The sequence below is a fragment of the Neospora caninum genome, chromosome XI (assembly GCF_000208865.1).
Source record: "Neospora caninum Liverpool complete genome, chromosome XI".
Classification (NCBI taxonomy): Eukaryota; Apicomplexa; class Conoidasida; order Eucoccidiorida; family Sarcocystidae; genus Neospora; species Neospora caninum.
The window spans coordinates 3,832,772-3,856,919 of NC_018397.1; the positions used below are offsets into that span (position 1 = coordinate 3,832,772).

General features: G+C 52.1%; 2 protein-coding genes across 2 annotated transcripts; both read right to left on the reverse strand.

Annotated features, from left to right (window-relative positions):
* Positions 1-2,873: 2,873 nt before the first annotated feature.
* Positions 2,874-13,273, reverse strand: NCLIV_057550 (uncharacterized protein; the record flags this gene model as incomplete). The annotated part of the gene is made up of 14 exons (XM_003885311.1): positions 2,874-2,971; positions 3,332-3,546; positions 4,067-4,188; positions 4,642-4,799; positions 5,510-5,670; positions 5,835-6,073; positions 6,468-6,562; positions 6,927-7,019; positions 8,273-8,369; positions 8,876-9,012; positions 9,399-9,522; positions 10,024-10,115; positions 10,465-10,926; positions 11,383-13,273. The coding sequence occupies 14 exons, from the start codon at positions 13,271-13,273 to the stop codon at positions 2,874-2,876; spliced, it is 3,984 nt and encodes a 1,327-aa protein (XP_003885360.1).
* A 4,254-nt stretch (positions 13,274-17,527) lies between these two features.
* Positions 17,528-23,010, reverse strand: NCLIV_057560 (conserved hypothetical protein; the record flags this gene model as incomplete). Its single annotated transcript, XM_003885312.1, has 2 exons — positions 17,528-17,935; positions 18,358-23,010. The coding sequence occupies 2 exons, from the start codon at positions 23,008-23,010 to the stop codon at positions 17,528-17,530; spliced, it is 5,061 nt and encodes a 1,686-aa protein (XP_003885361.1).
* Positions 23,011-24,148: the final 1,138 nt, after the last annotated feature.

Genomic DNA, 24,148 nt, shown 5'->3' on the forward strand with positions numbered 1-24,148 from the left:
ACCCTTCGTACCTATGCGAAGCTGCCGCACAGCGAAATGCACGAGAAAATGAAATGCCACCAGGCAATCATCTCCATCGCCTCCCCACAACAAGCAAAAGTCTTGGGGGTAACCACCACAGTTGATCTGCCGCTTTGTGACTGGAGGAAACATACGCGTCCCTGCAGTTGTTAGCCAACAATCGAACACACTTCACAGAAGCGTTTTACTGACATAAAAACCAGTGAATCTGGAAAAGCTCAGTTGTGGAAACATCCTGCATTTCACAAAATCCTCAAAAACAATTCTCCTTACAAGTGCGGCGCAGTGTACAAAAGCATGTGTTAGCGGTCAAGACATGCCATAGGTGGCGCAAATATGTGGTTTTGTTTGACCCACACAACACGCGTTCCTGGAATCCAGTTGCCGCTTGGCAGAGATATAGCCGCTTACCGCAGCTGCCTTACAATCGAATGCACACCTATCCAGATTTCCCTTCAGCAGATGCACACATTTTCGAAGTTTCAACGTGACTTAAAGGAATACCGGGAGGACACAAACTGCATATTGTTACATTTTCTCATCCAGCACCAGATGCTGATCAGACGGAGAGAAATTTGGACGGTCTCCTTCTTATCATTCTTCTAATTTCTCCCAGCACCAATCACCACACTACTTGGAAGAGAGCAAATGCCACAGCAGAGGTCAAAATTTGTAAGATATTAGTTTAGTACGTGTATATGAAATTATTGTAAATCTACTGCTAATTCCCTCTTTCTACGGAATGTACTGTGTGAGCACGTAAACATAAACCCACAAATATACACAGACGCGTCTATACGTCAACAAAGGCGTGTCGGAGTACACGAGTAGGAAAGTCGTACACGCCCGCATCCACATAGACGCATCCTTGCCCCGATGTGAGACTACACACCCATGCCAAGCGGGCACGTGGCACAAAAGAGATCTCATGCAACAAAATCGCCGTTGATTGCCGATTACCAAATGCATTACTTTACCGGGAATTCTCAACTCAAAGTTAACAAAGAACCAGTTCTCGCGTTCTGGCATAACAAACTAGAAAACAGCATCTGACATTCCGAAGGCCAAACCCGAGTCGCTACCTCCCCCAAAACGCGACTCCCCATCCTGTTTCCGAAACAAAGCAATTCTATCTGCAATACGTCCACTGTTCAGTATGCGGCATTTCTTAGGTAGAAGCGAAACACTGGTAAGCACAAGCATTAGCGAATTTGAGAAATGAAAGCATGTATACCCGTTCGCGCATGCCCGCCTGTTCTCGGCGTAGCGTGAAACACGACTACGAGACCTGTTTGCTCACAATGCCAGGGAAAAAATAAGGGAGAACAACAACTGCCGTTGGCAGCGGGCGCAACTCGGCAAGCGGCACGAACCCAGTTCTCCGAAGAAGAGTTGCGCTCCCAACAGTCATACACACGGATAGTGACAAAGTTTCCTTACTGACAGGGGGGGCTCCGTCCCTACATCCTGCTACCGTGCTCATTGCGCCTGTGATGGCACTTTTGACACCAAGATTAACGAAATGGGCACGTATCCTAGCTGGAATGAATATCCGTTTGTTGTCTTCCTTCATTTGAATTGCCCACCTGTAGCGGAAGCAACACCCCGCTTCCTTCTCATCTTCTTTGTTGCACAGAGGAAGAAAGGTGAAGCAAAGATGAGATCTCATTTTCTGCCCCCTTCCTGTGACTTGCAGGGCTCGACACACAGCGAACGCTTAGAAAAAAGCCGGACCCTGGACATTTCGGGTGTGGTTTGCTCGTTCGTCTTCTCCCCACATCTCTCGGTTGCATGCGGTCGCCACCGTCTGGCCGTCGCTTGCATCGTCATCCATTCTCTGGCCTGGTTCCTTTCTCCAGTTTTACCACCCTCACGACGCATGCTGAAGGGTTATTCCATCCTTATGATTCATATTGCTTCCCGTGATGCCCTTTATCCTGTCGTTCTCTGATCCGACGTTCCACACCGCCTTGCTGTGTACAGCCGATGCAGCCGGTCACCCACGAACAGGAAAGCCAGCCGAGTCGCCCGCTGGTACTGTATACCTTGATTTGGCATCAGAAACGACTTCAAGAACTTTTCTGGCTCACTCTCCCTGGCATCCACGTCCACCACGGCTACGACGCCTCCTGGTTGGAATTCGACGTCGCGAACTGTTCGAGAGTTTTTGACGGTGTAAATATATGTTCCCTCCCGCATAAATGGCCAGCAGGATATGCCTCATCCTCGTCTGTTCCAAAAACGTGCGGTGGCCTGTTATCCGAACCCGTCCTTTCATGTGCTGCTTCCCGAGCCCGGCGGTTTCCGTTGGGTCGGGCTCTGCTACCCTTGTCAGCAGCACCATGTATGGCCTTGCGCCTTTTCGCTGCTGCTCCTGAATCCTTGCGCCTAGAGAAATAATTTCAGACGGTAACCGAAAGATGCAAACACGACGCATTTTGCCTCAAAAATAATCCTAAAGGTAGCGAGTGCCCCGTGACAACCTCTAAACGAAGCTTTAAACGCGCCAAAAACTAGGGAAAACACCTGGCATCACACTGCGCCAGAAGCTTATCGACAAGGAGAAAGTGCGTGATCTCTTTTATACGGTAATACGCAAACAAGAAGTATATACCCATGCTTCTTGGTGTTTTCTAAGAGATATACAGAAGCTAGCCCACATCGACGTCCTAGGACTCTATTCCAACACCCCTGAATTCTCTCACTCGTCTGGATGCGTATACATAGAAGCATGCCCAACCCCTTGAAAACAAGGACGCTGCTGCACCGGCTAGCTTGAGCGGCAACGCCGAATCTCAACCTAATGAACTATTCGCAAGAATGAGAGAGTACAGCGCACAACAGAAAGAAACTTACCCGCTTCTGCAGCACAAAATGGCAAGAAGGAGAGCCAACACGACAGCGAGCACCCCAACGCAGATGGCAATAATCATGGCGGGCGATGCTTTCCCTAACAAGACAAAAGACCACAGCACAAGAGACGGTCCTTCTGATGTTCAGTTGCCCCTCCAAAACGTTTACACTACACAAAGAAGAGAAGGAAAAAGCAACAGGAGCGACCGACGTAAACCTGAAACAGAAACCGCGACATGTTTGCCGCAGATCATTGATAGTAACTTCACGATATATATATATATATATATATATATATATATATATTCTCCAGGAACCACGGCAAAAACAAACACAATCTTTCCTCGGGCTGAGCTGATGCGATTCAGTGGAGCACTCAGCCCAAATACACCTCAATTCACGGAAAGCACAGCCATCGCATATTAGACAATATGGTTTCTTCTGTAGAATGACTCACGCTCAGCATGAATTTTCGCCTGCAAACGGCATAGCTCTTCAAAGCCTTCAGATGGGTGAGCTGAAAATGTCGACACGACGTCCGAGAATGCCGCCGCTGCACGTGAGTCGTTATCGTCTTCGCGCGGCTCCGAGGAGATAACGAGCTTCATCGGAACTCTTATTTGGTCCAGACGGTAGCCGTTTTCGGAGAAAACATCGAATGTTAAATCAGCCCTGTTTTCAAGATCACGTGTGGGAGACGCAGAAGTTACACTTGGCCGTATCAGAGGCGTTTTTTCGAAGGGGGGGGGGGGGGGGAAGCACGCACACAGAAGCAAGGCCAGCTGTGCTCCAAGATGTAAGTAGTGCACGCGTGGAGCATGTCCCGAAAGCTTTCCATGAAGGCTTGCTGGAATGGAGAGGAAGAAGGAGTGAGAACAACAGTCAAAGACAAAACCGACGCCTACCAGACGCCTACGCGCTTTGCATGCATTGTGCTTGACTCCGTCTATGTTGTCATGTCGAGTCGCGTGGACTCGGCCCACACTGAGACGACGGTTGAACGCACCTTGAGTCTAGTCCGCATGGATAATACTGAAAGGGTTCCTCGCAAGCGGCCATGTCCACAAGAAGACACTTGAGGCAAATAGTTAGGTTCATATACCCTTCTAGTGTTTTTAGGATTAAACTTCCAGTCTGTAGATATTGATAGGCGAATTGATCTTGAGGGGGCTTATCCCCAGTATCGACTTACGTATATGTGCCACGGCGATACCCCATCAAATGAATGTCGACGATGTGAGCAGATCCGGCGTCCAGCTCGAAAACCATATCTTCGCACTTTGCCTGTGCGAACATCCCTCCCATCCGGGCCATCTGAAAAGAAAGCAAGACAGAAATATTTCAGGAACATGGCCACACCGTTGCATGCTTCTGTGGTTAGGTGTGGCGCACCGTGCCGCTCAAGACAACAGAGATCCGAAACACCAGGAACCAGAAGACGCATGCGGCTGCAGCTTCAAAAAAGACCAAGGCGATTTCACTGTGTGCCCGTGAAAAACTCCAGTAGGATTCGCCGTGAGTGCTGCATGTTCGAAGAATCCCGCCTCTGATGCCTTCGTTGTTTCCTTCTCTCAGGTAGTTCTTTGTTAACTGCGCTATTCATCGTCAGTGTTACGGCTACGGGCGAAACACCACCTCGCGAAAACTTGCGCGAAAGGCATCTCCATCCTGAAATGTACAGCCCCTTCTCTCTGCTTCTACACTCAGTGTGTAATTGATCACTCATTCGAAGCTACTAGAGGGCAAAGCACGAGGTCTAGAACTTACGAGAACAGCATCTCCAGCATTTGGCCTTGTACCCCATCTCGTCACATCCTTGAGCTGGTCGACCGGAGAAGCAGTGAGACGGATGATGTCTTTCACTTCTGCTGCGGGAGCATCGTATCCATTACGCAGAAAGGCCCCGAATATCAGGGCTGCAACGGCTGAAGACAGAAAAGGTACGCAGGCCAGAGCCGGGGCTCGCGAGGATGCAAAGGGCCGGAACATGAGAGGAAGCGGTCCTCGTATCCAGAGGCCGAGAAAGATAAGAGACGAAACACGCACAGGAAATGGGTAAAACGTATTCGCATAGACAGGAAAGATATCGCTGGAGGGCGTGACGTAGAAAAGAGGCTCCGCATGGGGCATGCTACCTTAAGGAGCATTGAACAGCACTAGAAAAGGCCGTCTGCTCACAAAAGGGTGAGCATGCACAGACGGATAACGATGGATAGAACTTCATTCGCGTTCGTAGACAGGTTAGTCCATATGAGGCTCGAGGCGAAACCGCGAAAGAAAAGACGAACCGAATTACAATGGGAACACGTGTGCCGGGAAGAGGCGAACAAATACACAGCAAAGACTCGGTCGGTGCTGAGCAGCAGAAAAAAGAATAAGAAGATGGGATGGAGAAAAGACTGGAAGCGAGGAAGGGAGCAAAACACCTTCGGTGAACATCGCGAAAGGAGAAAAGCCGACGACGGAGATGAACAGACGCCCCGGCACAAACGTCAAACCGGAAGAGGGACTGGGAGTCGTATACCGGACGAAGAAAAAGCATAATCACCGCACAAAACGATGAAAGACCGCGAGAATGAGAGACCACGAGGTTCTCGTAACGGAGAACAACCACGAAGTAAAGCGGCGACCGTACCTGAGACATGGGGTGTCGCCATGGACGTTCCTGACATATGCTGGTAGTCGCCGCCAGGCTTGGTTGAATATATTTTGACACCGGGGGCTCCCATGTCAACCGCTTCTCTGCCGTAGTTGCTGAAGTCCGCTAACTCTCCATTAATGTCAATGGCCGCCACGCTGCACCGAGCAAACCAGGCAGACACCATACCAGAAACGCTGGGAAAAGGCAGGGAAAATGTGAGTATCTATGCACGGATACGTGATCACGTGCAGCTCTCCATATATACTTGCATATGCATTCAACAGTGTGCATGCACGCTAGCTTCAATTGTGCTTCCGACCTAATGGTATTGTCTTGATCCCAGTTGGCAGGATACGACGGGTAGACGTCGTTATTCGAAGACTCATTGCCTGCAGCATTGAGAAGGAGGATGCCTTTTCCGTTTCGAGCGGCCGCACTCATGTGAACCAGTCGCCGCAACACAGCCGTCGATTGGGGGCCACCCCAGCTATTGTTGATGACTTGAACACCGTGGTCTATAGCATAGTTCAGCGCACGAATGCTGTTCGCCATAGATCCCTGGAAACAAAGAGAAACACGATGCGGCAAGATGCTTTCCTCCCAAACAGAAGGGAAAACGTGACGAGAAGCGCCTCCAGACCGCGCTCCACTTCTGTGATAAGAAAGTCGGAAACGGAGGGGTTGTGTCCCCAAGTTACAGGTGTCTCCTTCCGTGGACCGAGCAATACGCTATACAACAAGGTATGTGGTTACCTTCGCACCCACCTGTCTTCCTCCATCGTTCACCTGTATTGGCTAAGGTTCCCGGTCATTGAGTTAACAAACAGCTTCGTCGGTATTCACGCTTGGTTTTATTATATATATATATATATATATATATGTCTGTGAGCGATGATATCTGGAACTGCATCTATGCATTATTAGATGCAAAGATGTTAGCATATGAACGTACCAAGCCGTTTTTGTCGATAAATCGAAGAGCCATGAGTTGCGTCTTTGGTGCCCCACCAACAGTGCCTCCCCCATTGGCGCATGCGCCGATGATTCCTGGAACGAAGGCACACAAGGTGTCGTTCTCGCTTAATGTCTAATTCCCTAATACGACACCACATTCAATAGGCGTGTGCAGTAGAAGCACGTGAACGACACAAGGACGTTCTCTCTGTGAGCTACTTCACAGACCCAGAACAGAGAGAAGGCACAAAGAACGATGCCCACCCCAGGTGTCGAAGGACGTCCGTCGCCATGCGCAGCACGTGCGCAATTTTATAACTGATATCTGGCATGAAAGCGAACTCGGTACGAGAGATGAAAAATGCAGAAAAAGACGAATGACGACAGGCCGTAGACCAACAAAACGCAACCACTCAAACGAATGAGATAACGGCAAAAAATGAAGAGAGAAGCGTACCTGCAACATGGGTGCCGTGTCCATTCCTATCGTCCGGCTCAGACCTATTCTCTTCAAAGTCATAGCCGCGCTGATCGTCAATCAGCCCATTGCCTGATGAGGTCCCAGAGACAAGGCAAGACCAATTATTCAGACCGCCCCAAGGATGCAGCGAAAACAGACAATCAGTAAACCGAATTCGCCAGCGCCATGCAAACGTAAGTCACCGAAGACGAACATATAAATTCTTTCGCCTTTGTTTCCATTCGCGCGGCTCATTGGGACGAACTTCTTATTGTGGCCACCACTGTACTTAATGCCGTCATCATGAAATCATGAAAAGACAACACAACTTGGATCCGGCACACAGACACGATAGAGCAACACCCGTAAACATTTAAAGTTCTCTTGAACTAAAACAGAGGAGCCACCTAGGTACAGCCCCTACATGATGAGTTCTGCCCATCTATGCATCAAAGGTGATACTCCGTTGTATATTTAAGTTGCTAGCTTTCCCGCTTGAAATTAACCCACGGTTCACCCCTTTATTATTTGTCGATTCAGTACAGATACTCCGAGTAACTAACACAGAACGAACAGGTACTTGGAGACAGGGTGTCGCGTGAGTTATTCGGAAAACGACCAAGTTCATGTATGCTTACATATATACATAAATCAGGAGAGATAAAAAAATCTCAACTCCTGTCGACACACGTTCGTACATCTGTAGGTGCACAGGTGTATATTCAGCGAAAGACAGATAAACACAGGTTCGTACACGGGGGCGGCTACACAACTCGTAAACCAAATGAATAAACAGGAAGGTGTAGCTATACAATCAAAGTGACACACAGATGGCGATACATATGAAGATGGAAATGATATATGATGTGAATGCTGAGGAATATATGGCACCTACGGACACCGGTTATTCGACAAAAAACACTAGGCATGGAGGAAGACACACAATTCGGAAGGTAGATAGACGCAAAGATGCTACAGATTCCCCGAGACACAATTGGTTCCAATATCCTTCACCACGATTGTGCCCTGAACCTTCATTTTCTTCCAGCTTCGGACGCAGCACCCCTTTCTTTCCGTTTCCTCTCGCCAATCTCTCGTTTCTTTCCTTTTGACACTCTCGCGTCCCTCCTCTCTCCGTTCATCGTGATCCTGTCCACCATCATTTGTAGCCCGACTTTCCCGCTCCGGTTTCATCTTCGCTTCGCCATAGCATCAGGTTGACTTCATTCGAGAGCCTCGATACGTTTTGCGAAAAAGAGAAAGAAAACGAAAACGACACATATTGAGGGAGGGACATCATACAAGAGGACAACTCTCGTATTTATTCTTTGGTCTCCTCTTACCGTCATCGTCACGGCCATCCTGCTCCTCGTACGGATTCTTCCAAAAATTACAATCTAAGTCAGGGTGGGGGCTAATACCGGAATCAACAACCGCGACCTGAGGATATTGCATGTACATAGACCAAACAACACGCGAATATAGTAGCGTGAAAGTGCAGATGCACAAGTATCTGATATATATATATATATATATATATATCTGATATATATATGATATATATATATATATATATATATATATATATGATATATATATATATATCATATATATATCAGATATATATATGTTTACATTAGCGCGTGGGCACGCCCATCATGTCCTACCCTGACACACCTCTCCGGCCAGTCCGGAAAGTGCGTCCCCTGGACAGACACGGGAAACGAGATAGCTATCGTGTTGACTTTTTCTCCCGCTGGCAGCACTCTGCTGCATTAGGCATATGCTTGCCACGTATCGCTCGAGCTATTTCTGGCACCTGCTGCGAAGAGAAAAACGGGTGATTTCGAAGTAGAAAAATCGCTCCTGCCTGGCTCTCCTAGGATCTGTTGTTTTAGGCCAGCAACCTTTCACTCCTTTTTGTGTTGCTTTTGTACAGCACGTACCACGGTACCGTCGCCTGATTCTCCGTGGATCCATGCGTTTGTTGCCGTGATCATGTACATCCCGTAGAGTTTTGATTCCAGCGCTGAGTCAGTCGGCATACTTCCCTCAAACGGGGATTTCTTCCTGGCTATCTCACCTGCCACACGGAAACTCACAAACACCTACTCATGGAGCAACAAGCGAAGCAACGTTTTGTTTTCAAGATAATGCAAGCGTGAATCGCAGAAAGAGAGTACTCTCCTTGCTTTTTCTCAAAGCTATTGGCTCTGTCGATTCGAAAAATGATTCTCCTTGGCATTGTCAGTAAGAATGGAATGATGCACACACCATTCCTCCTGTTTGCCAACGTTAGGCACCATACGATAGAGAGCAGCCAAATGCAGATACCGACCTACGTATATATATATATATATATATAGTATATCTATATATGGATTCTTTACGCAGGTGTGGCCTTAATCTGCAGGGGGCTGCTTGGCCTCCCACAGATTCCGAATCCTTTTCCTTTTAAGAGCCACTCACTCCTGGCGGAGAGCGAACTCGCTTTCGACGACTGCGCACTTTTCCCGCTTAGCGATTCCATCTTCGCAACCATCTGGGCATGCGGACGGGGGTCGCTTTCGCGGACGACAGTCCGGAGTTGAACCTACGAAACCACCGATGAGAATAGATCGAAATCACAAGAGCTGAATGCATCCTCGCGCAGCCAGCTGATACGAGTACGCATATACTTATGTATCTATATACACATTCGTTTGTGACTCAAGTGTCTAACACATGTACCAAAGTATGCACGGGTCTCAACTCAAATGGAACTGTATACATCATGTATAGCCGAATGGGTGGTTGGCAACATGGCTAGCGTTTCTACACATCGCGAAAATCCGACGTGGATGTGAACGGAATCGCAGGATAAGAATGGCACTTCTGGAGCCTGTTTCTCTCTTCCTCATATTGCAGTCGAGGCATATGTACATACATGTATACTCGCCGGCATGGACGCATATCTATTTGGGCGTTTGCCTGCATCGGCCACTTTATTTCTACTCACTTGAGAGTATGTACAGCACTCACACCTAGATCACTGCAACTGTATACATCGGCATCACATGTGCGCACAAGAGGGGGCATGAATGTATTTCCTTACTATTTCAGAGAAGGACCATTGTTCGATATTGTTTCCAAACGTGTCCTGGATAGTTTCTAGGAGCGCCTGAAGCCTGGACCTGTCCACGCCTTCTACACGGAACAGGTAGACAGGCAATAGTTCACACAATCGAATACAAAATCAACCATAGGACCGCCATGCGAGATCTCAGAGGGTTCTCCACGCACAAGACAAAAGGGAGATAAATGCCTGTCCACCGACAAACGAACACGGAAGCTGTTTTAGTTCAAATTGCCTTTTTGCGTGGCTAACAACACATGCACCGTGCCAGGTGTGCAGACGCTGCACGAAGCGGCACCCATACAACCGAAGTGACACTACGCACTTTCTGCGACCTTTTTGCATCCATTTGCCTTTCACACCAAGGCGGTTAGCAAAAGTATGGCATGAAAACATCCCATGTGTTTGTTTTTCGCTCACCTGCTGGAAGAGTTACAATTACGTGCCCGGTGCTTACAAGGGCCTGGACAGCCGTGGACGGGGTTCCAAACAATTCTGTCATTTTGTCGCGGATTCGGTTGACTAACGCAAGTCCGTCCTGTGTTTCAAGAATATTGTGGGCATTGGCGAGAGCTTTTCTCCTCTTCTTTGGTCTTTTCTTCCTGTTCTGATTCTCTTCTTGTGCAGATCTCGACTCGGAAGACGACACCGTTCGACGCACCCCCTCAGTTTCTGCCTTATTGTCGCGTCTTGTATTCTGACCCACAAAAGACGAGGAAGCAGACGGAGAAGGAGCCGAAGAAGAGGGAGAATCTTTTGATGATTTGTGGGACGCCCGTACGGGACCGGTGGAGGAAGACTCTGGGACGGAAGGAGACGACGCTGCGTGGGAGACAGAGCTTGAGTCGTACTCGTCCTTGCAAAAGTCGATAACTAGCTCACCTGAACATAGGACAAACAAAAAAAACGGTTTTTCTCTTCAAGTCAAAACGCCACACACCTGCGACAGCGGCACGGTTGCCGTTTTGGTGTGCATACTCCCAAAGGCTCAGGCTCGGGCCCCGGCGCCGCATACATACACATTTCCACACATGTCGACACGAGGAAGCCGCCAGCGAGCAGCGGAGATGCGAACGCTTGGGAAATGGCATGTGTTTCATGATGGCCATTGGTTCAAGTTCCCAGAAGCGCCAGGCGTGGATTTTACACCTCAAATTTCTCGTAAGGATCGTCCCACGTGGCATACCGCAGCATGCATTCACATCCACTAATAACCAACCATCTACATTGGAACCAGCTGCATTCTCACCAGAATACTGTCCAAATGCTGAAGCTGCACGAAAGCACTTCGACAGGACTCCACGGTTCCTTCTGTTTTGACGCGTCTGTGTTTCTCACCGGGTTTTCCAGGGTGTTTTCGTTTGAACCGTCTGTACTGCTTCAGCATATTTTTGAGAGAGGTTATGGTGGGACCTTTCGCTTCGGGTTTCTCTTCGCTGCTCCACCCTGCATCAGTCCCAAATAGGAAACCCGCCACTGAACTCGTGGCCGCCATGGCAGCGTGGACCGCAGAACTCGTCCACGTGGACCACCAGGGAGACAAGGATGAATCCGAAAACGTCGCGGTCTCAGGAGGGGTGAAAATGGGCCGAGGCGCCGGACTGAAACGGGCCCTCGTTGTGCGCACGAAAATTTTGACGGTTTGGTTCCACGTGCTTTTCACAGCCACTTTCCGAAGAACAGGCGGTGCGGGAAAAACCGACTCCTGATACTCGAGCCGAATTCCTTGCTGTCCTACTGCGTGCGTGTCAATCCACTGTGCATTCAGCGTGATCGCAGTGCCACGATAAACGCCTGCACCGGACCATTTCGTTACACCGGAGTCCACAGGAGTGGATTCATCACCAGGAGATGGCGTTGACGAACTAGTATCGGGCTCTTTTTTCGTAGGTTCCGACGGCGAAGAACCGCGCCGCGTACGGCCGCCAGAACCATCTCCAGGGCTCTTCTCTTTTCCCGGTGGGTGGACGGCTTCCCCGTCTGGATCAGGTATGACATCATCTCCAGGATCAGGCGCAACATCATCTCCAGGATCAGGTATGACATCATCTCCAGGATCAGGTATGACATCATCTCCAGGATCAGGCGCAACATCACCTCCAGGATCAGGTATGACATCATCTCCAGGATCAGGTATGACATCATCTCCAGGATCAGGCGCAACATCATCTCCAGGATCAGGCGCAACATCATCTCCAGGATCAGGTATGACATCATCTCCAGGATCAGGCGCAACATCATCTCCAGGATCAGGTATGACATCATCTCCAGGATCAGGTATGACATCATCTCCAGGATCAGGCGCAACATCATCTCCAGGATCAGGTATGACATCATCTCCAGGATCAGGTATGACATCATCTCCAGGATCAGGTATGACATCATCTCCAGGATCAGGTATGACATCATCTCCAGGATCAGGCGCAACATCATCTCCCGGATCAGGTATGACATCTCGCGGAGAACCGTCCGGGGCATCAGGCAAAACGTCAGGATCTATGTCTGCGTCTTCGGTGTCTTCCTCTTCCTCCCAGTTCTCTCGATTGTTAGGCAGCGGATTCTCATCCAGAAGCTTCCACGGATTCCAGTCTGCACGCCCTGGTTTCGGGACCGCATCCTCCGGTTTCTCCGCGGGTGTTGCGCTGGACGCTCCGATAGGCGAGCTGTCACCATCATCCGGCCCCGCGAGCTTTCCGTCAATGGAGGCGTCCACGCGCGGTTTGGTCTTGTCTTGATCGTTCCGCGGCTTCCGTCCGGCGTCTCCCCCTTTCGTCAGAGTGCGGGCTTTTGCTTGGTCCCGCGGTTCCGATCGTTCCCCGTTCGACTCTGGTGTCCCTGCGCCTTCTTCCTGCTGGTGCACGCGCCAGTTCAGTTCATCTTTTTCGTCGCCACTGATGGTCGGATTGATCACGTCGAAGAGGCCGTCGTCTACAATCGTGACCGGGGCCCACTCTCGGCTTCTGCACTTCTTCCCCGTACCAGCAGTGCACTCCTCGGCCTCCACAGCCCCGAATGCGCCCTCATCCTTCTCCAGCTCCGATCGAAGGCGTGGCGCAAACGCCTTCCTTGCACCCTGCGAGGGGCCGCCGGACGCGGCTTGAAGTCGACGAGAGTCAGCATTGCTTGCAGTGCTGAGGGAGTCCGCCAGCGAGGGTAAAGCGTGCGAAAGGAACAAGACGAGAACCAAATGGAGAAAGACGGCAAGCGCAGAGCCTCCGCGTACAGCCATCTTTGGTGACCGAAAGGGGGGAGGTGGGAAAGATGCATAGCAGGCCTTTTGCGTTTCTCTCGATGCGAAAAAAAGATGACTAACAAAGGGCTACCAGCGCGAAGTGAAGGCGACTCAAAGGCCTGTGCCCGATACAGAACTACACATCAGCTGGTCTGGTTTTTTTCGCTCCCCCTTCCTCAGGAGAAAGATCTGAATCGGTTTCAATCAGATGGCGGAAACACGACTCTGTAAAGGAACCGGACGACGCCCAGGAAAGGTGGTCGATAAAAGGTAAACGAAGCTGCACGGGGGCTCGAGCACGCAGACGACAAACACGTCAGATAAAAGGCACTCATCCACCGGATTAACACACCTTTACAATTAAGCGCTTACAGTCAGAAGATCCACGCATCGATTCGCAAGCGGATTGGCGACCTCAAGATTGTGTCTTGACTGTCACGTGCTCTTTCTGGGCGAGCTGAAGACTACAATTCGAACTGATAACGCACCAGTGAAAGGACGAATCTCCAGGTCGCACATCCGATCAAGCGCGAGAGGGAGGTCGGAAAATAAATGCCGGGCCCCAACCAACAAAAATACAAGACATGAAAGAAGTCCACACGAAGGCAACGATCCTGTGAGACCGCCAAAAGCGAGCTCGCACAGCGCACTTCGGTCCTCCTGTTTCATATAATTTCGCCTGCCGTCCACTTGCGGGAAACATCCAAAAACGAAAAGGAAGAGACAGCCAGCTCTACGGTAAATCCTGGTCACTACAAGACCTTGACTTTCTTCTCTCGCATCCGTACACGAGCAGCGAATGATAGGACGGGCACCGAGACGAGCAGGCACGACGGAAAGGAGACGTCCGTTACCCTCCGGCTCCATTGACAGATTACCTGCAGTCCCGTCTCATCGTTCCGACTGGCAAGGAAGCACAAGACGACTGAGAGGGATCGAGAGCACCGCCACGATCCTGTGGTTGGGCTCGAGTCTTTGGATTCCACCTCGACAACAGGCCGTTTGTGCCGGCAAAGAGAAGCGTTGCCGTCGCCTCCACCTGTGTCTAGATCTAACACGTCAAGAACTTGACGTCCCGCTGGCTAAACCCTCACCCCCTTTCCACGTTTTCTGCCACAAGTGGACAACGAGGGAGCGCAGCGCTTGGGAGGCCATGAAGACAGGGCACTGGGGCGTGAGGTCGGTGACACGGCCCCGTGGCTGTAGCGGACAGACTAGCGCACGGTAGACCTCCGTTTGAGGAAAGAAGAAGGGAGAATCAGCTTTCGAAGCTTTTGCCACAGTTCGAAGTAAAACAGTAAAGAAAAGGAGTCTGACCCGCAGTAAGGAAGGTAAGCAGGTGAAAAGGAAGGGGTTGGAAGCATCGACGAATATCAGAGACACAAAGCCCCAGCGTGGCCTTAAAGCGATCGTAAATCTCGAGAGTGGAGGGGGAGAAGAGCGAGCAAAACAAAAATTTAGTTAAAAAGCCCGCAAAACAATGAGACGCATGCTAATGGACCAAAACATTAGGCGACATGGTCACGAAAAGGGTGAAGAAAAGAGAGCCGAAAAGAACGGGGTCACCGGAGGCTCCTCCTGGCGGGCCGTCGAGAGGGCCGCGACACCGGCGCGTCTTCTTCTAACTCGCTTGCTTCGTCGGTGAAACCGATTTTTGTCCCATGGAAAAATGCACCAGCTAGAAAGGGAAAGTGAAGAGATATTTCCTCCTCTAGAAAAGTGGAAACACAAAAAGGAGGCCCGAACACACAGACGTGGATGCGGCGCCGCTGAGAACGCATCAGACAGCGCATGTAGCCAACGGGAGAAAAAAACGCGAATAATCGAAAGAGGGCGTCACACGTGGCTGTGTGTTGCTACCCTCAGGCTGCCTCCCGCGCCGTATAAATAGCTCTTTTGCGGGGCCTCATTAGGTGCAAAACAATTTTAAACCAAATAAAAATAGTGTTAGCCGACAGCCTGTGAATATATGAATATCTATGTTATGGCCATGTATTCGTAGATCTTACCGGACGCATTGATATCTCCACGATACATAATGCAGCAACGTTTAAGTTGCAGGCTCGGGCACAGGGAACGATTGTTCCAAGATATAAACATATATATGTATACACAATAATATATCAGTTACACATAAATTATGAAGAAGCCTTTGGACCCATTCTTAAATGGCGGCCGAGATAACATGTTTGCCGATGAGGAACAGATGCAAAGCTCATTGAGACAGGAGAAAGAAACATAAACGTTTCCACGGTCACCATTCTGCACAACATATTCATTTCTCTTGCGGCTGTTGTTGGCTTCTGAATCTGCCAACGCTCATCACAGGAACGTACGCGTTGTGGCAGACGACGCGAAGGAAAAGATGGAACGGGAATGCAAGAAGATTCGTTTTCTCTTCCTTGCGGTCTCCCGTCTCATTAGCCTCTCCGTCAGTCTCGTCCTTCGGTCAAGGCTCTGTGGCTCAAAAAGGGGGCGACAAAACCGATCCAATCTACGTCTTTGCTTGCCTCAAAAACCTCTCTGCTGGACTGGTTCCAATGTGCCAATGCCTTAACTGCTTCCCACATCACGCGTCCACTGATCACCCTTTGGTGGGCTCTGATTCCACGCTGGACTAATCTGCCAGGCGAAATGCGCGGTACCGGTATCACCCAGCTTCGGAGAGCAGCATTGCTACAGAGTCGTGTTTATCTATTTACTTCTTCACCAACGGTTTCTGTCGTTCACCCAGTAACCACTGCGACTTTGGAGGTGGTGTTGCTCCCGTGCTTCGACGCGAATGGAAACCTTGTCGGCATAGTCTGTGCGGTAACCGCGTAATGAAAGAACGGCCTCGTCAATCCGCCAGGGATCCCCTGCAGGGTTCTCGGGCGCGCGACTCCCGTGAGAAGGACAACCGTGTAGAATCAGAAACGCAGCGGCCTCCAGTTCACCCCGGGAACTTACGGGGATGCGAAGCACTAAGTCTCGAGCGTCCATATGCTGCTGAAGGGGGAGTCGCGGTGTAGGATCCAACTTTTGGGTTAGAAAGAGGAAGCAAGCACGACAGAGTCTCTTTTGAGCTCGACATCTGCGTTCGAGACAGCTCGAAAATTCGTCTACTGTTTCGGAAAAACAGCCGTCCTCGTGCTGCAATAAGCAGTCTGCAGTCTCCGTGCTCCTTCTCAGTCTCCGATTCGAAGCCAGAGAACGGTCTGCTCGTGGTCTATGCTTCTGCACGGTTTCCCTACGCGGGCCCCAAAATTCTATGCTGACCAACTTCTGCTATCTTCTATTTCTTAGACTGTACCTGAGCTCTTATTGCCGTCTCCTAGGAGCTTGGTGGTTGCCACCCGGATACGGCGAAGCTCCTGCCAGGCACTAAGGTGGAAGCAAGAAGTGTGAAGGATTGCATGCACATGCGTGTGTATGTGTGTGCGGCAAAGGAACACGAAACCCAATGACCTAGGAGGAAGGCAACAAAGGAGAGTGGATCGCTGGGGCTCTGCGCAGAGTCAGACAGCGATGAAACGAATGCGGAAACCTCCGCCTTTTTATTCCCTAAGAGTGTCTACCTCGTGTCCATGTTTTGCTCACTACCTGCAGCGACGTAAAACTCGTAGACGGGTCGGAAAAGTGAACAAATGGTGGCACGATCTTTGACGCTTCCCTCCATTCTGCCGTCCTGTGCATAGGCGTTAGCCTCGGGGGTTTAGAGCGGTGCCGGGAAACCTCTCGTTGTCACATCTGTCGCAGCGTACTGAGAGAAATCCGGAGACGTGGCGAAGCATGTGGACAGCCGCACAACAGGAAAATGCTCCGGGACGGAGACTTGAAAAGACCTCTTAAAAAGACAAAGCGAGTCGGATCCTGACACCGTAGATAGGGGCCGAGTGCTCCCCCTCGAATATCTCAACTGGTGCTCTACTGCAGAGCACCGCCGGTGTCCACACTGACGTTCCACGTGCGGCCTAGCAGACGACAAGCGGAAGAAGGCAGTCATGGGAGTAAAATGCTTGCTCATTCAATTTCATACATGCCTCCCCAATGCCGGTACACCGTACCCTTGGAACAACGGAGGAAGAAGAAGAGATACTGGCAGAGGAGGCGTGTATGCAACAGCATCGAAAGGAGAAATAATTGTGGGAGTGGGCATGTCATTCCTCCGTCGAAGCTCATCCTCTTTTTCCGTTCGAAGAAAACAGTCTCCGGTTTTCTCGCTCTTGCCATCCACAGCAGTGAGAGGACCGTGCGTGTCCCCAAGATGCTCTAGGATCTCAGAAATCCGAGATATGACGAACCTTTCCAGCGATGAGGACGAGCACTGGACTGCAGCCTCTGACCCCAGGCAGTTCCGTTCCCGCGGCAAGGAAGCAGCGGAGAAAGAAGGAGATGAAACGGTCGATGCAGTGAGTGTGACCGGTAAAAGCCGATGACAAACGCGAAGCGCTGGAAGGGAAAAGGATGAGAAAGGAGAAACGGGAAGGCGAGGAGCCACGGCAGAAGCCGCGGGAAAGGGCGGCAGTCGCAGAAGAGGACTGTGCCACAAAAGCCCGATGTACCGCCAAGAGAACAAGACGAGCCTGGAGAAGAAAAGGAGGTGGGAAAGGGAGGAACACACAGTGCGGAAGAGAAACGCGGGAAAAGCGTGGAGCCCACAGTGAAAAACGAATGGGTCTTCTTAGCAAGCACGATGGTCCAGCATAACGGCAAAACAGTCTATACTCTGCTGTTGTGTCTGGAGATTTCCTACCGAAAAAAAGACTGAAAGGGAACACACCAGTGCCTTGCATTGCCTCAGCTGACAATACGAGAAAACGTGTTTCGAGACGGCACAACGAAACGCACGGAACTCACCTGAGATCGTCGATTTCCCGCGGCCTCAAAAAGGACAAAACTCGGAGAAGGCTGGAGAGTGTCGTTTCCGCCAGCAACCTGGCCGACTGTTCCACACAGGCGAGAGAGGCATTGGCGCGAAGGGCATCTACCAGCGCCTTCCCATCAGGCGAAGACGTGGATGTGCAAGAGTGGCTGTCTCCGCCGGAAACTCTGGCGGCATGCGCAGAGGCCGGAGAAGCATTTAGAGACGAAAGACGCACTGGATAGCTGTGAGCAGACACACAGGGGGAAGAAGCGGAGAAAGCTGCGAGAGCAGAGGAAGCCAACGTGGAGGGGGACGCAGCCGAAGAAGCGGACGCCGTTCCGGACGACGTAGAGGACAATGCCGACACAGACGAGAGTGAAGGAGAGGAGAGGAGGGAGGAAGAGGTTGGGTACAACCTGTGGAACGTGAACCGCACGCACAGCATGCTCAAGAGGAGGGGACCAAGCTCTGTAGGGACGAAAGCTGTTTTCTGCTTGTGGCCGTGTTTCCCGCGAGGTGGAGACATGGGAGCATAGGATGAAGCAGCCGAGGAGACAGGCGCCGAAGACGAGGAGCCCGAAGACGAACGGGGCACGGCGCAGCCAGACGCAGAGGAATCGTGTGTCCCTCGAGCACATTGCAACCTCATGAGGGGTCGCGGAGAGTCACTCGTCTTCTTTCCCTCTCGTAGAACCGTCTCTCTTTGTCTTTCGCGGAAGTCGTCATCCCCCGTCCCTGAGCGCATGCATTGTTGGCGCTGAAGCTTGCTCGGTTCGTCTCCGTCCTCCCCTCTCAGCCGATGGGAGATGTGACTGAAGAGCGCGACCAGAGCCCCGCTGCGTAGTAGAGGCGCTCTCTGGGTATCTAGAGAGTGTAGTGTCTCGTCTCCCTCATCCGCTTCGTTACACCTGTCCTTCGCTTCGACCGGCTTCCACGTTTCCGCGGATCTCTCCCGAACCCCTCTGTGAGTCGGTACGACACAGGCATCGCGCAGACTCCGTTGCTGTCCCGCACCGACTCCTTCCTCAGCGCCTTCGTCTGTCGCGCCTGCCGTTTTCGCGTTGTCTCGCTCCGTCGCCTTCCGTCTCGCTTGCTGCGTCGGCAGGCCACTCGCCTGCGTAGAGGGAACGGAACTGGGAGACTGTGGAGACCAGCAAGCGCCGGAAGAGGAAGGGGAAGACTGGAGACAAGACGCCGTGAGAAGAAGATGGACCAGAGCAGACGTGGACCATCTGGGGTCGTGGGCCCACGCAGCAAAGAGGGAAACAAGAAGACCCGGCGTCGTCGCCAGACGCAGGTGCACGCGTCCACGAAGAAACGGGAGAAAACAGAAGGAGGGCCAACGGTGGCAAGGGGAGTCTGACTCGAAGTGCGGCAAAGGAACGGAAGGGAGCGACGGGCAGGCAGAAGGAGACGCTGCAGAGCGAAAGGAAGGCAAGGGCGAGTCGACTAGCGCAGGAGAAGAGGGGGGTGGAGAGACACTGGGAGAGGGCGGAACCTCGGATCCATCGCGCGAAGACTCCGTAGTTTTTGACTGGAAGGCGCGTTTCTGGCGCCGATGCGGCCGAGCATTCCGACTCAGCAACATGCCTGCTTCCGCGAGTTTCTCTCGTACTCTCTCCAGCCACACAGCGTTGCATTCTTCCTCGTTCTGCCTGTGCCTGAGGCCTCCCCCTGGCGCTTCACCTGGCACGCACGCGTTGGAGAAACTGCCTTCCGCGCCCTGACGAGGCTCCACCAAAGAGGACGGAGACGGAGATTGTGAAGGCGAAGCGTCAGAGGATGAGGAGAGAGCGAGGGGACAGACGCGAGGAGAAGAAGGTATCGAATCGTTTGAAGAGGGAAGCGAAGGCATGACACCCGAGAGTACGGGCGAGGCAGCTGGAGAGTGAGGAGGCTCGGCAGACGATACGAAACCGGGGACGAGACCACACGGACTCTGAAGGAAACTTCTCTCGTGAGAGGAAGAGGACACAGAGGAGCGCACTGAACCGTGAAGCGCAGTGAGGGCAACGTCGAGGATTGCACACGCCTCGACACAGTCCGCCATCGCCTCGCCATCAATGCCCAGCACTGGCTCCAGAGTGACTGAAGACAGGAGATGGCGCATGAATGCCTCCATTTGCAGAAGCACTTGACTTGTCTCTTGTGTCTGAGTTTCGGAAATGTCTCGATTCTGAGAGGGGGTGCGGACCAGACGGCACCGCTCTTCGACTGACGCTGCCAAGGAGGCAGCGACACCACCAGCCACGCTCTCCATAAACGCAGGGGTGCTCTCTGCGCACTGGTGAGCATAGCAGATGCCGGAAGGACGAGAGAAAGAAGACGAGGTCAGAGAAACGGAGGCAGAAGAGAATGGAGGAGAAGCACACGAAGAAGGCGGAGGAAAGGATGAGGGGTAAGAGGGTGAGGCGGAGGAAGCTGAAGACGGAGGAGAGGAGGAAGAGGGAGGAGGGGAGGAAGACGGAGGAGAGGAGGAAGAGGGAGGACAGAAGGAAAGAGAACCGGGAGCGGCATACGACAGACACGAAGCCGAGGACAGGGCAAAGGCGGGGAGGGAAGATGGTGAGGACTGGGGAACTGAAGGCGATGTCGAAAATCCAGAAGACGCGTCGCCAGGCGAGATGGATCTGTGACTCACTTGGTGTCTTTTCCCCACAAGTTCATGGGCCTGGAACGCACACTGAGTTGCCAAAGCGAGGAAAAATTTCGCAGCCACAGGCAAGGGAAGCGTTTCGCCTGCGATTCGCCAAGGTGCTCGTAGAACTTGGGAACGTGTCCCAGGAGTGGGAAACGAGGGTGGAGAGGACGCAGGATGTCGCGAGGGTTCCGGGGCGCCTCGTTCGAGTTTGCCGGTAGTCCCAGACGCGGAAGCCGGCTGTGAAATTGAAGATGGCCTCTTTCTCTCTTCACCCGCTTCGCGCAGATCTCCGCCCCTCTCTGCAGGTTGGAGTTTGTCTTGTTCTCCACTACCGATGCCTTGTGGATCCTGTCCGCCCTGCGGGCTTGCCTGCAACGCGCGCGGTTCCAGAACGGGTTGGGATGAGCAAGGACCACCTGTCGAGAGAGAAAGCAGGGAACTGTCCGCGTGTGCCCCATGACAAGCTGAGCTTGTTCGGAAGAGCGACGAGAGAAAGAGAGAGAGCAGAGCGGGCTTCAGAGCGTAGTGAACGCTGGAGAAAGCCGAGAGAATGAGGGTGGCGTGCTTCAGCGCATCGACGGGCGCCTGTGGAGACGTGGGATCGAAAGGGAGAAGAGGCGAAGAGTACGAATAGAGTCGAGAAGCGACGCGAGAAAGAAACCAGTCCAGTGAGACAGAAGACCCCGACTTGTGTCTCTGAGACAGGGACACAGAGGCCTGATACGAAGCAGCAGGAGGTCGACACGCGAGAGACGGCGACGATGACGAGGTTGGTGTAAGCGGAGGGGATGCTGCGGAAGGAGAGGATAAGACAGTGAGGATCGGAGCTCCAGGAGAGACGGCAACCCTGTACGTCGGTTGGTTTCGAAGGCCACGAGCCAAGCTCAAGGAGGAAGCTGTCGCGACGCCTCGTTTTGTCTCCTTCTCCAGGAGACGCGGCAACTGTGTCATGAAGGCGACAGCCTGAGAGACGTCGAGAAGGGAAAACTGCGGAAGGAGCACGGGAAGAGGACGAAGCAGGCCAAGCGCTGCTCGACCGCTGATGCTGTGCGAGGGCGAGAAGGACAGGGCGAAGAGCAAGAAGGCGTAGTTCGCTGGAGAGAACGACGAGCCGGACCGCGAAGGCCGCGAGGCAGCAGGCGGGTCCGAGGAGGGTGGAGGAAGAGAAGGAGAGGAGTCGTGACGCGCTGAAGTCGAGCGAGGTGGAGAAGAAGGAGAGGACGACGAATCGGGAACAAGAGGCAGATGTGCTCCTCGCTCGAGTGAATGATCCTTATCGATTAGAATCAGGGCGTGGTCAACCAGGAAATGCGTCGCGAGGGAGGATAAACACGCCGCAGGCGATGCCTGCGAGAAGCCACGTAGCCGAAAAAGAGCGGAAGCATTCACTTCCAGCTCTCTTGCCCTCTCATCCTCTCGAGACCGGACCTCGCTCTGATGTGTTTCCTTTCCGCCGTCTTCAGAGGCATTCGCCTTTTCCTCCTTCGTTTCGTCTGTGTCCACCAGAGAGCGCTTGCCGGTTGAGGAACGAGTGGTAGACGAGGCGAAAAAAGAGGCGGCAGACGAAGCGGAAGAACAGGCGGAAGAAGAGGCTGAAGGAGAAGAACGCGACGATGGAGAAAATGGACAGGCAGAAACAGCTGGGGACGAAGAGAGAGATGGAGACGACGAAGGAAAGCTGGGAGCGGAGGGTTGAGAAGGCAAGTAGCAATGCGGCGCAAGTGACGCTTTGTCAATCTCATCTGTTACGGCTGCGTTGTGCTCGTTTTGTCTCCCTTGTGCTGGCGGGTTGCCTACCGTCCTGCGTCCTCGAAGGAGCTGCGCCCGCTTCAGAGCATACGATGGAGAGAAGGACTTCGAAGAGGAAGAATGACATGGCGAAGAGGATTTTGAAGAGGAAGGAGACCTGGCAAGTTGTGCATGACACAGGGCGTGCGCGACGTATGCCAGTGCGTCGGGAGAGCATATGAGGCTTTCTCCTGGATCACCATTCCGAAACGGATACGCAGGAGAGGGACGATAAGAAGAGGAAGAAGACGCGAGAGAAGAATTAGACGAAGCCTGATGGGTCTGGTAAACCTGCAAGATCCTGTCGAGGCCTTTCCGTGTCCGACAGAGCTTCCGAAGAACAGAAAAAGAAAGAGATTCGGGCACAGAATCTCCCGCCCCGTGTGCCAGATTTCTTCGATTTGCAGCCCTCGATTCCGCGCATGCACCCCTCAACAGCGAATGCCGTGAAGCCGCCATGGACGCACATGTCGACTGAAGAAAACAGCAATGGGGCATGCAAGACGTTGACAAAGGCAAGGAGAGACTCCACGGCGACAACCAGGACGAGCCGAGACGTTGAGGACGGAGACAGTGGAAAAAGGCCGTGGATAAGAAGAGGGGAGAGGCATGGAGCAGGATGTAGTTGGAGAAAAGAGAGAACAGAAGGACGAGGGAAAGATACGAATAGCGGATTTCCGGGCAGGAACAAGGCTGGCGAAATGCGTCGCAGTGAGGGACGCGGTGTGCATGCAGCTAGATCGATTTGACTCGTCTGTCACCGCAAAAATGTGAGAAACGTGCGTTCGCCAAGATTCAGTGTATGTTCTTGAATGCCTCTTTCTCTCACGCTCTTGCCGTTTCACAGTCCTGCTGTCTTCTTTTTCCGCCACACTAGGTTTCATTGATGGGCAACGTGCGGTTTCATCTCCGCAAAAGACACGGCCGCATGCACATGGGTCGTCAATGAGCTGGCTTTCTGCAGAGGACGGCACAAGGAAGTTTTCCCTGGCGGCGTTTCAGGATTGAAACGAATTTATTGCGGCAATGCTTTTCATTCTCGAACCGAACCGCTTCAGCACCGCATTCCATGTCCGTGTGCTTGCTGATTTGACAGCGGAAAGGAATCTTTGCGCGAACAGTCCGTGATGTGGCGAAGCACGCACTGGAACTGTTGACCCACCAGTGGCAAGTGCACACGTTACACTTAATGAGCAAGCGTGCGCAGTTATATATTCACACTTGCACTGGCATAAGTCTCGCTCTATAGGCATTGAGACCGGATATGTTTTCCCGTGGTATCAAGCACTAATAGGCATAGGCAAACACACTCATGCACGGATTTACAGCACCGACAGGACGGCAAGAGATCCCCTGCCACGAAACGTATACATACCCGTTGTGTGCGAACTCGTACCTGATGGTGCTCACCATCCAACGTCGTCGGAAGTGAATTCCTTGTGTTCAGACATTACGTTGGCTGCTGTAGCATGCGTAGAAGTCCCCCTTTCTCACCCCCCCCCCCTGCAGTTTTTGGGGTGTTCCTCATTGCCGAAGTCTGTACGTATATCCCGCGGAGCGAATGAAAAATTGGCAACTCCACATTTAGGTGCATGCC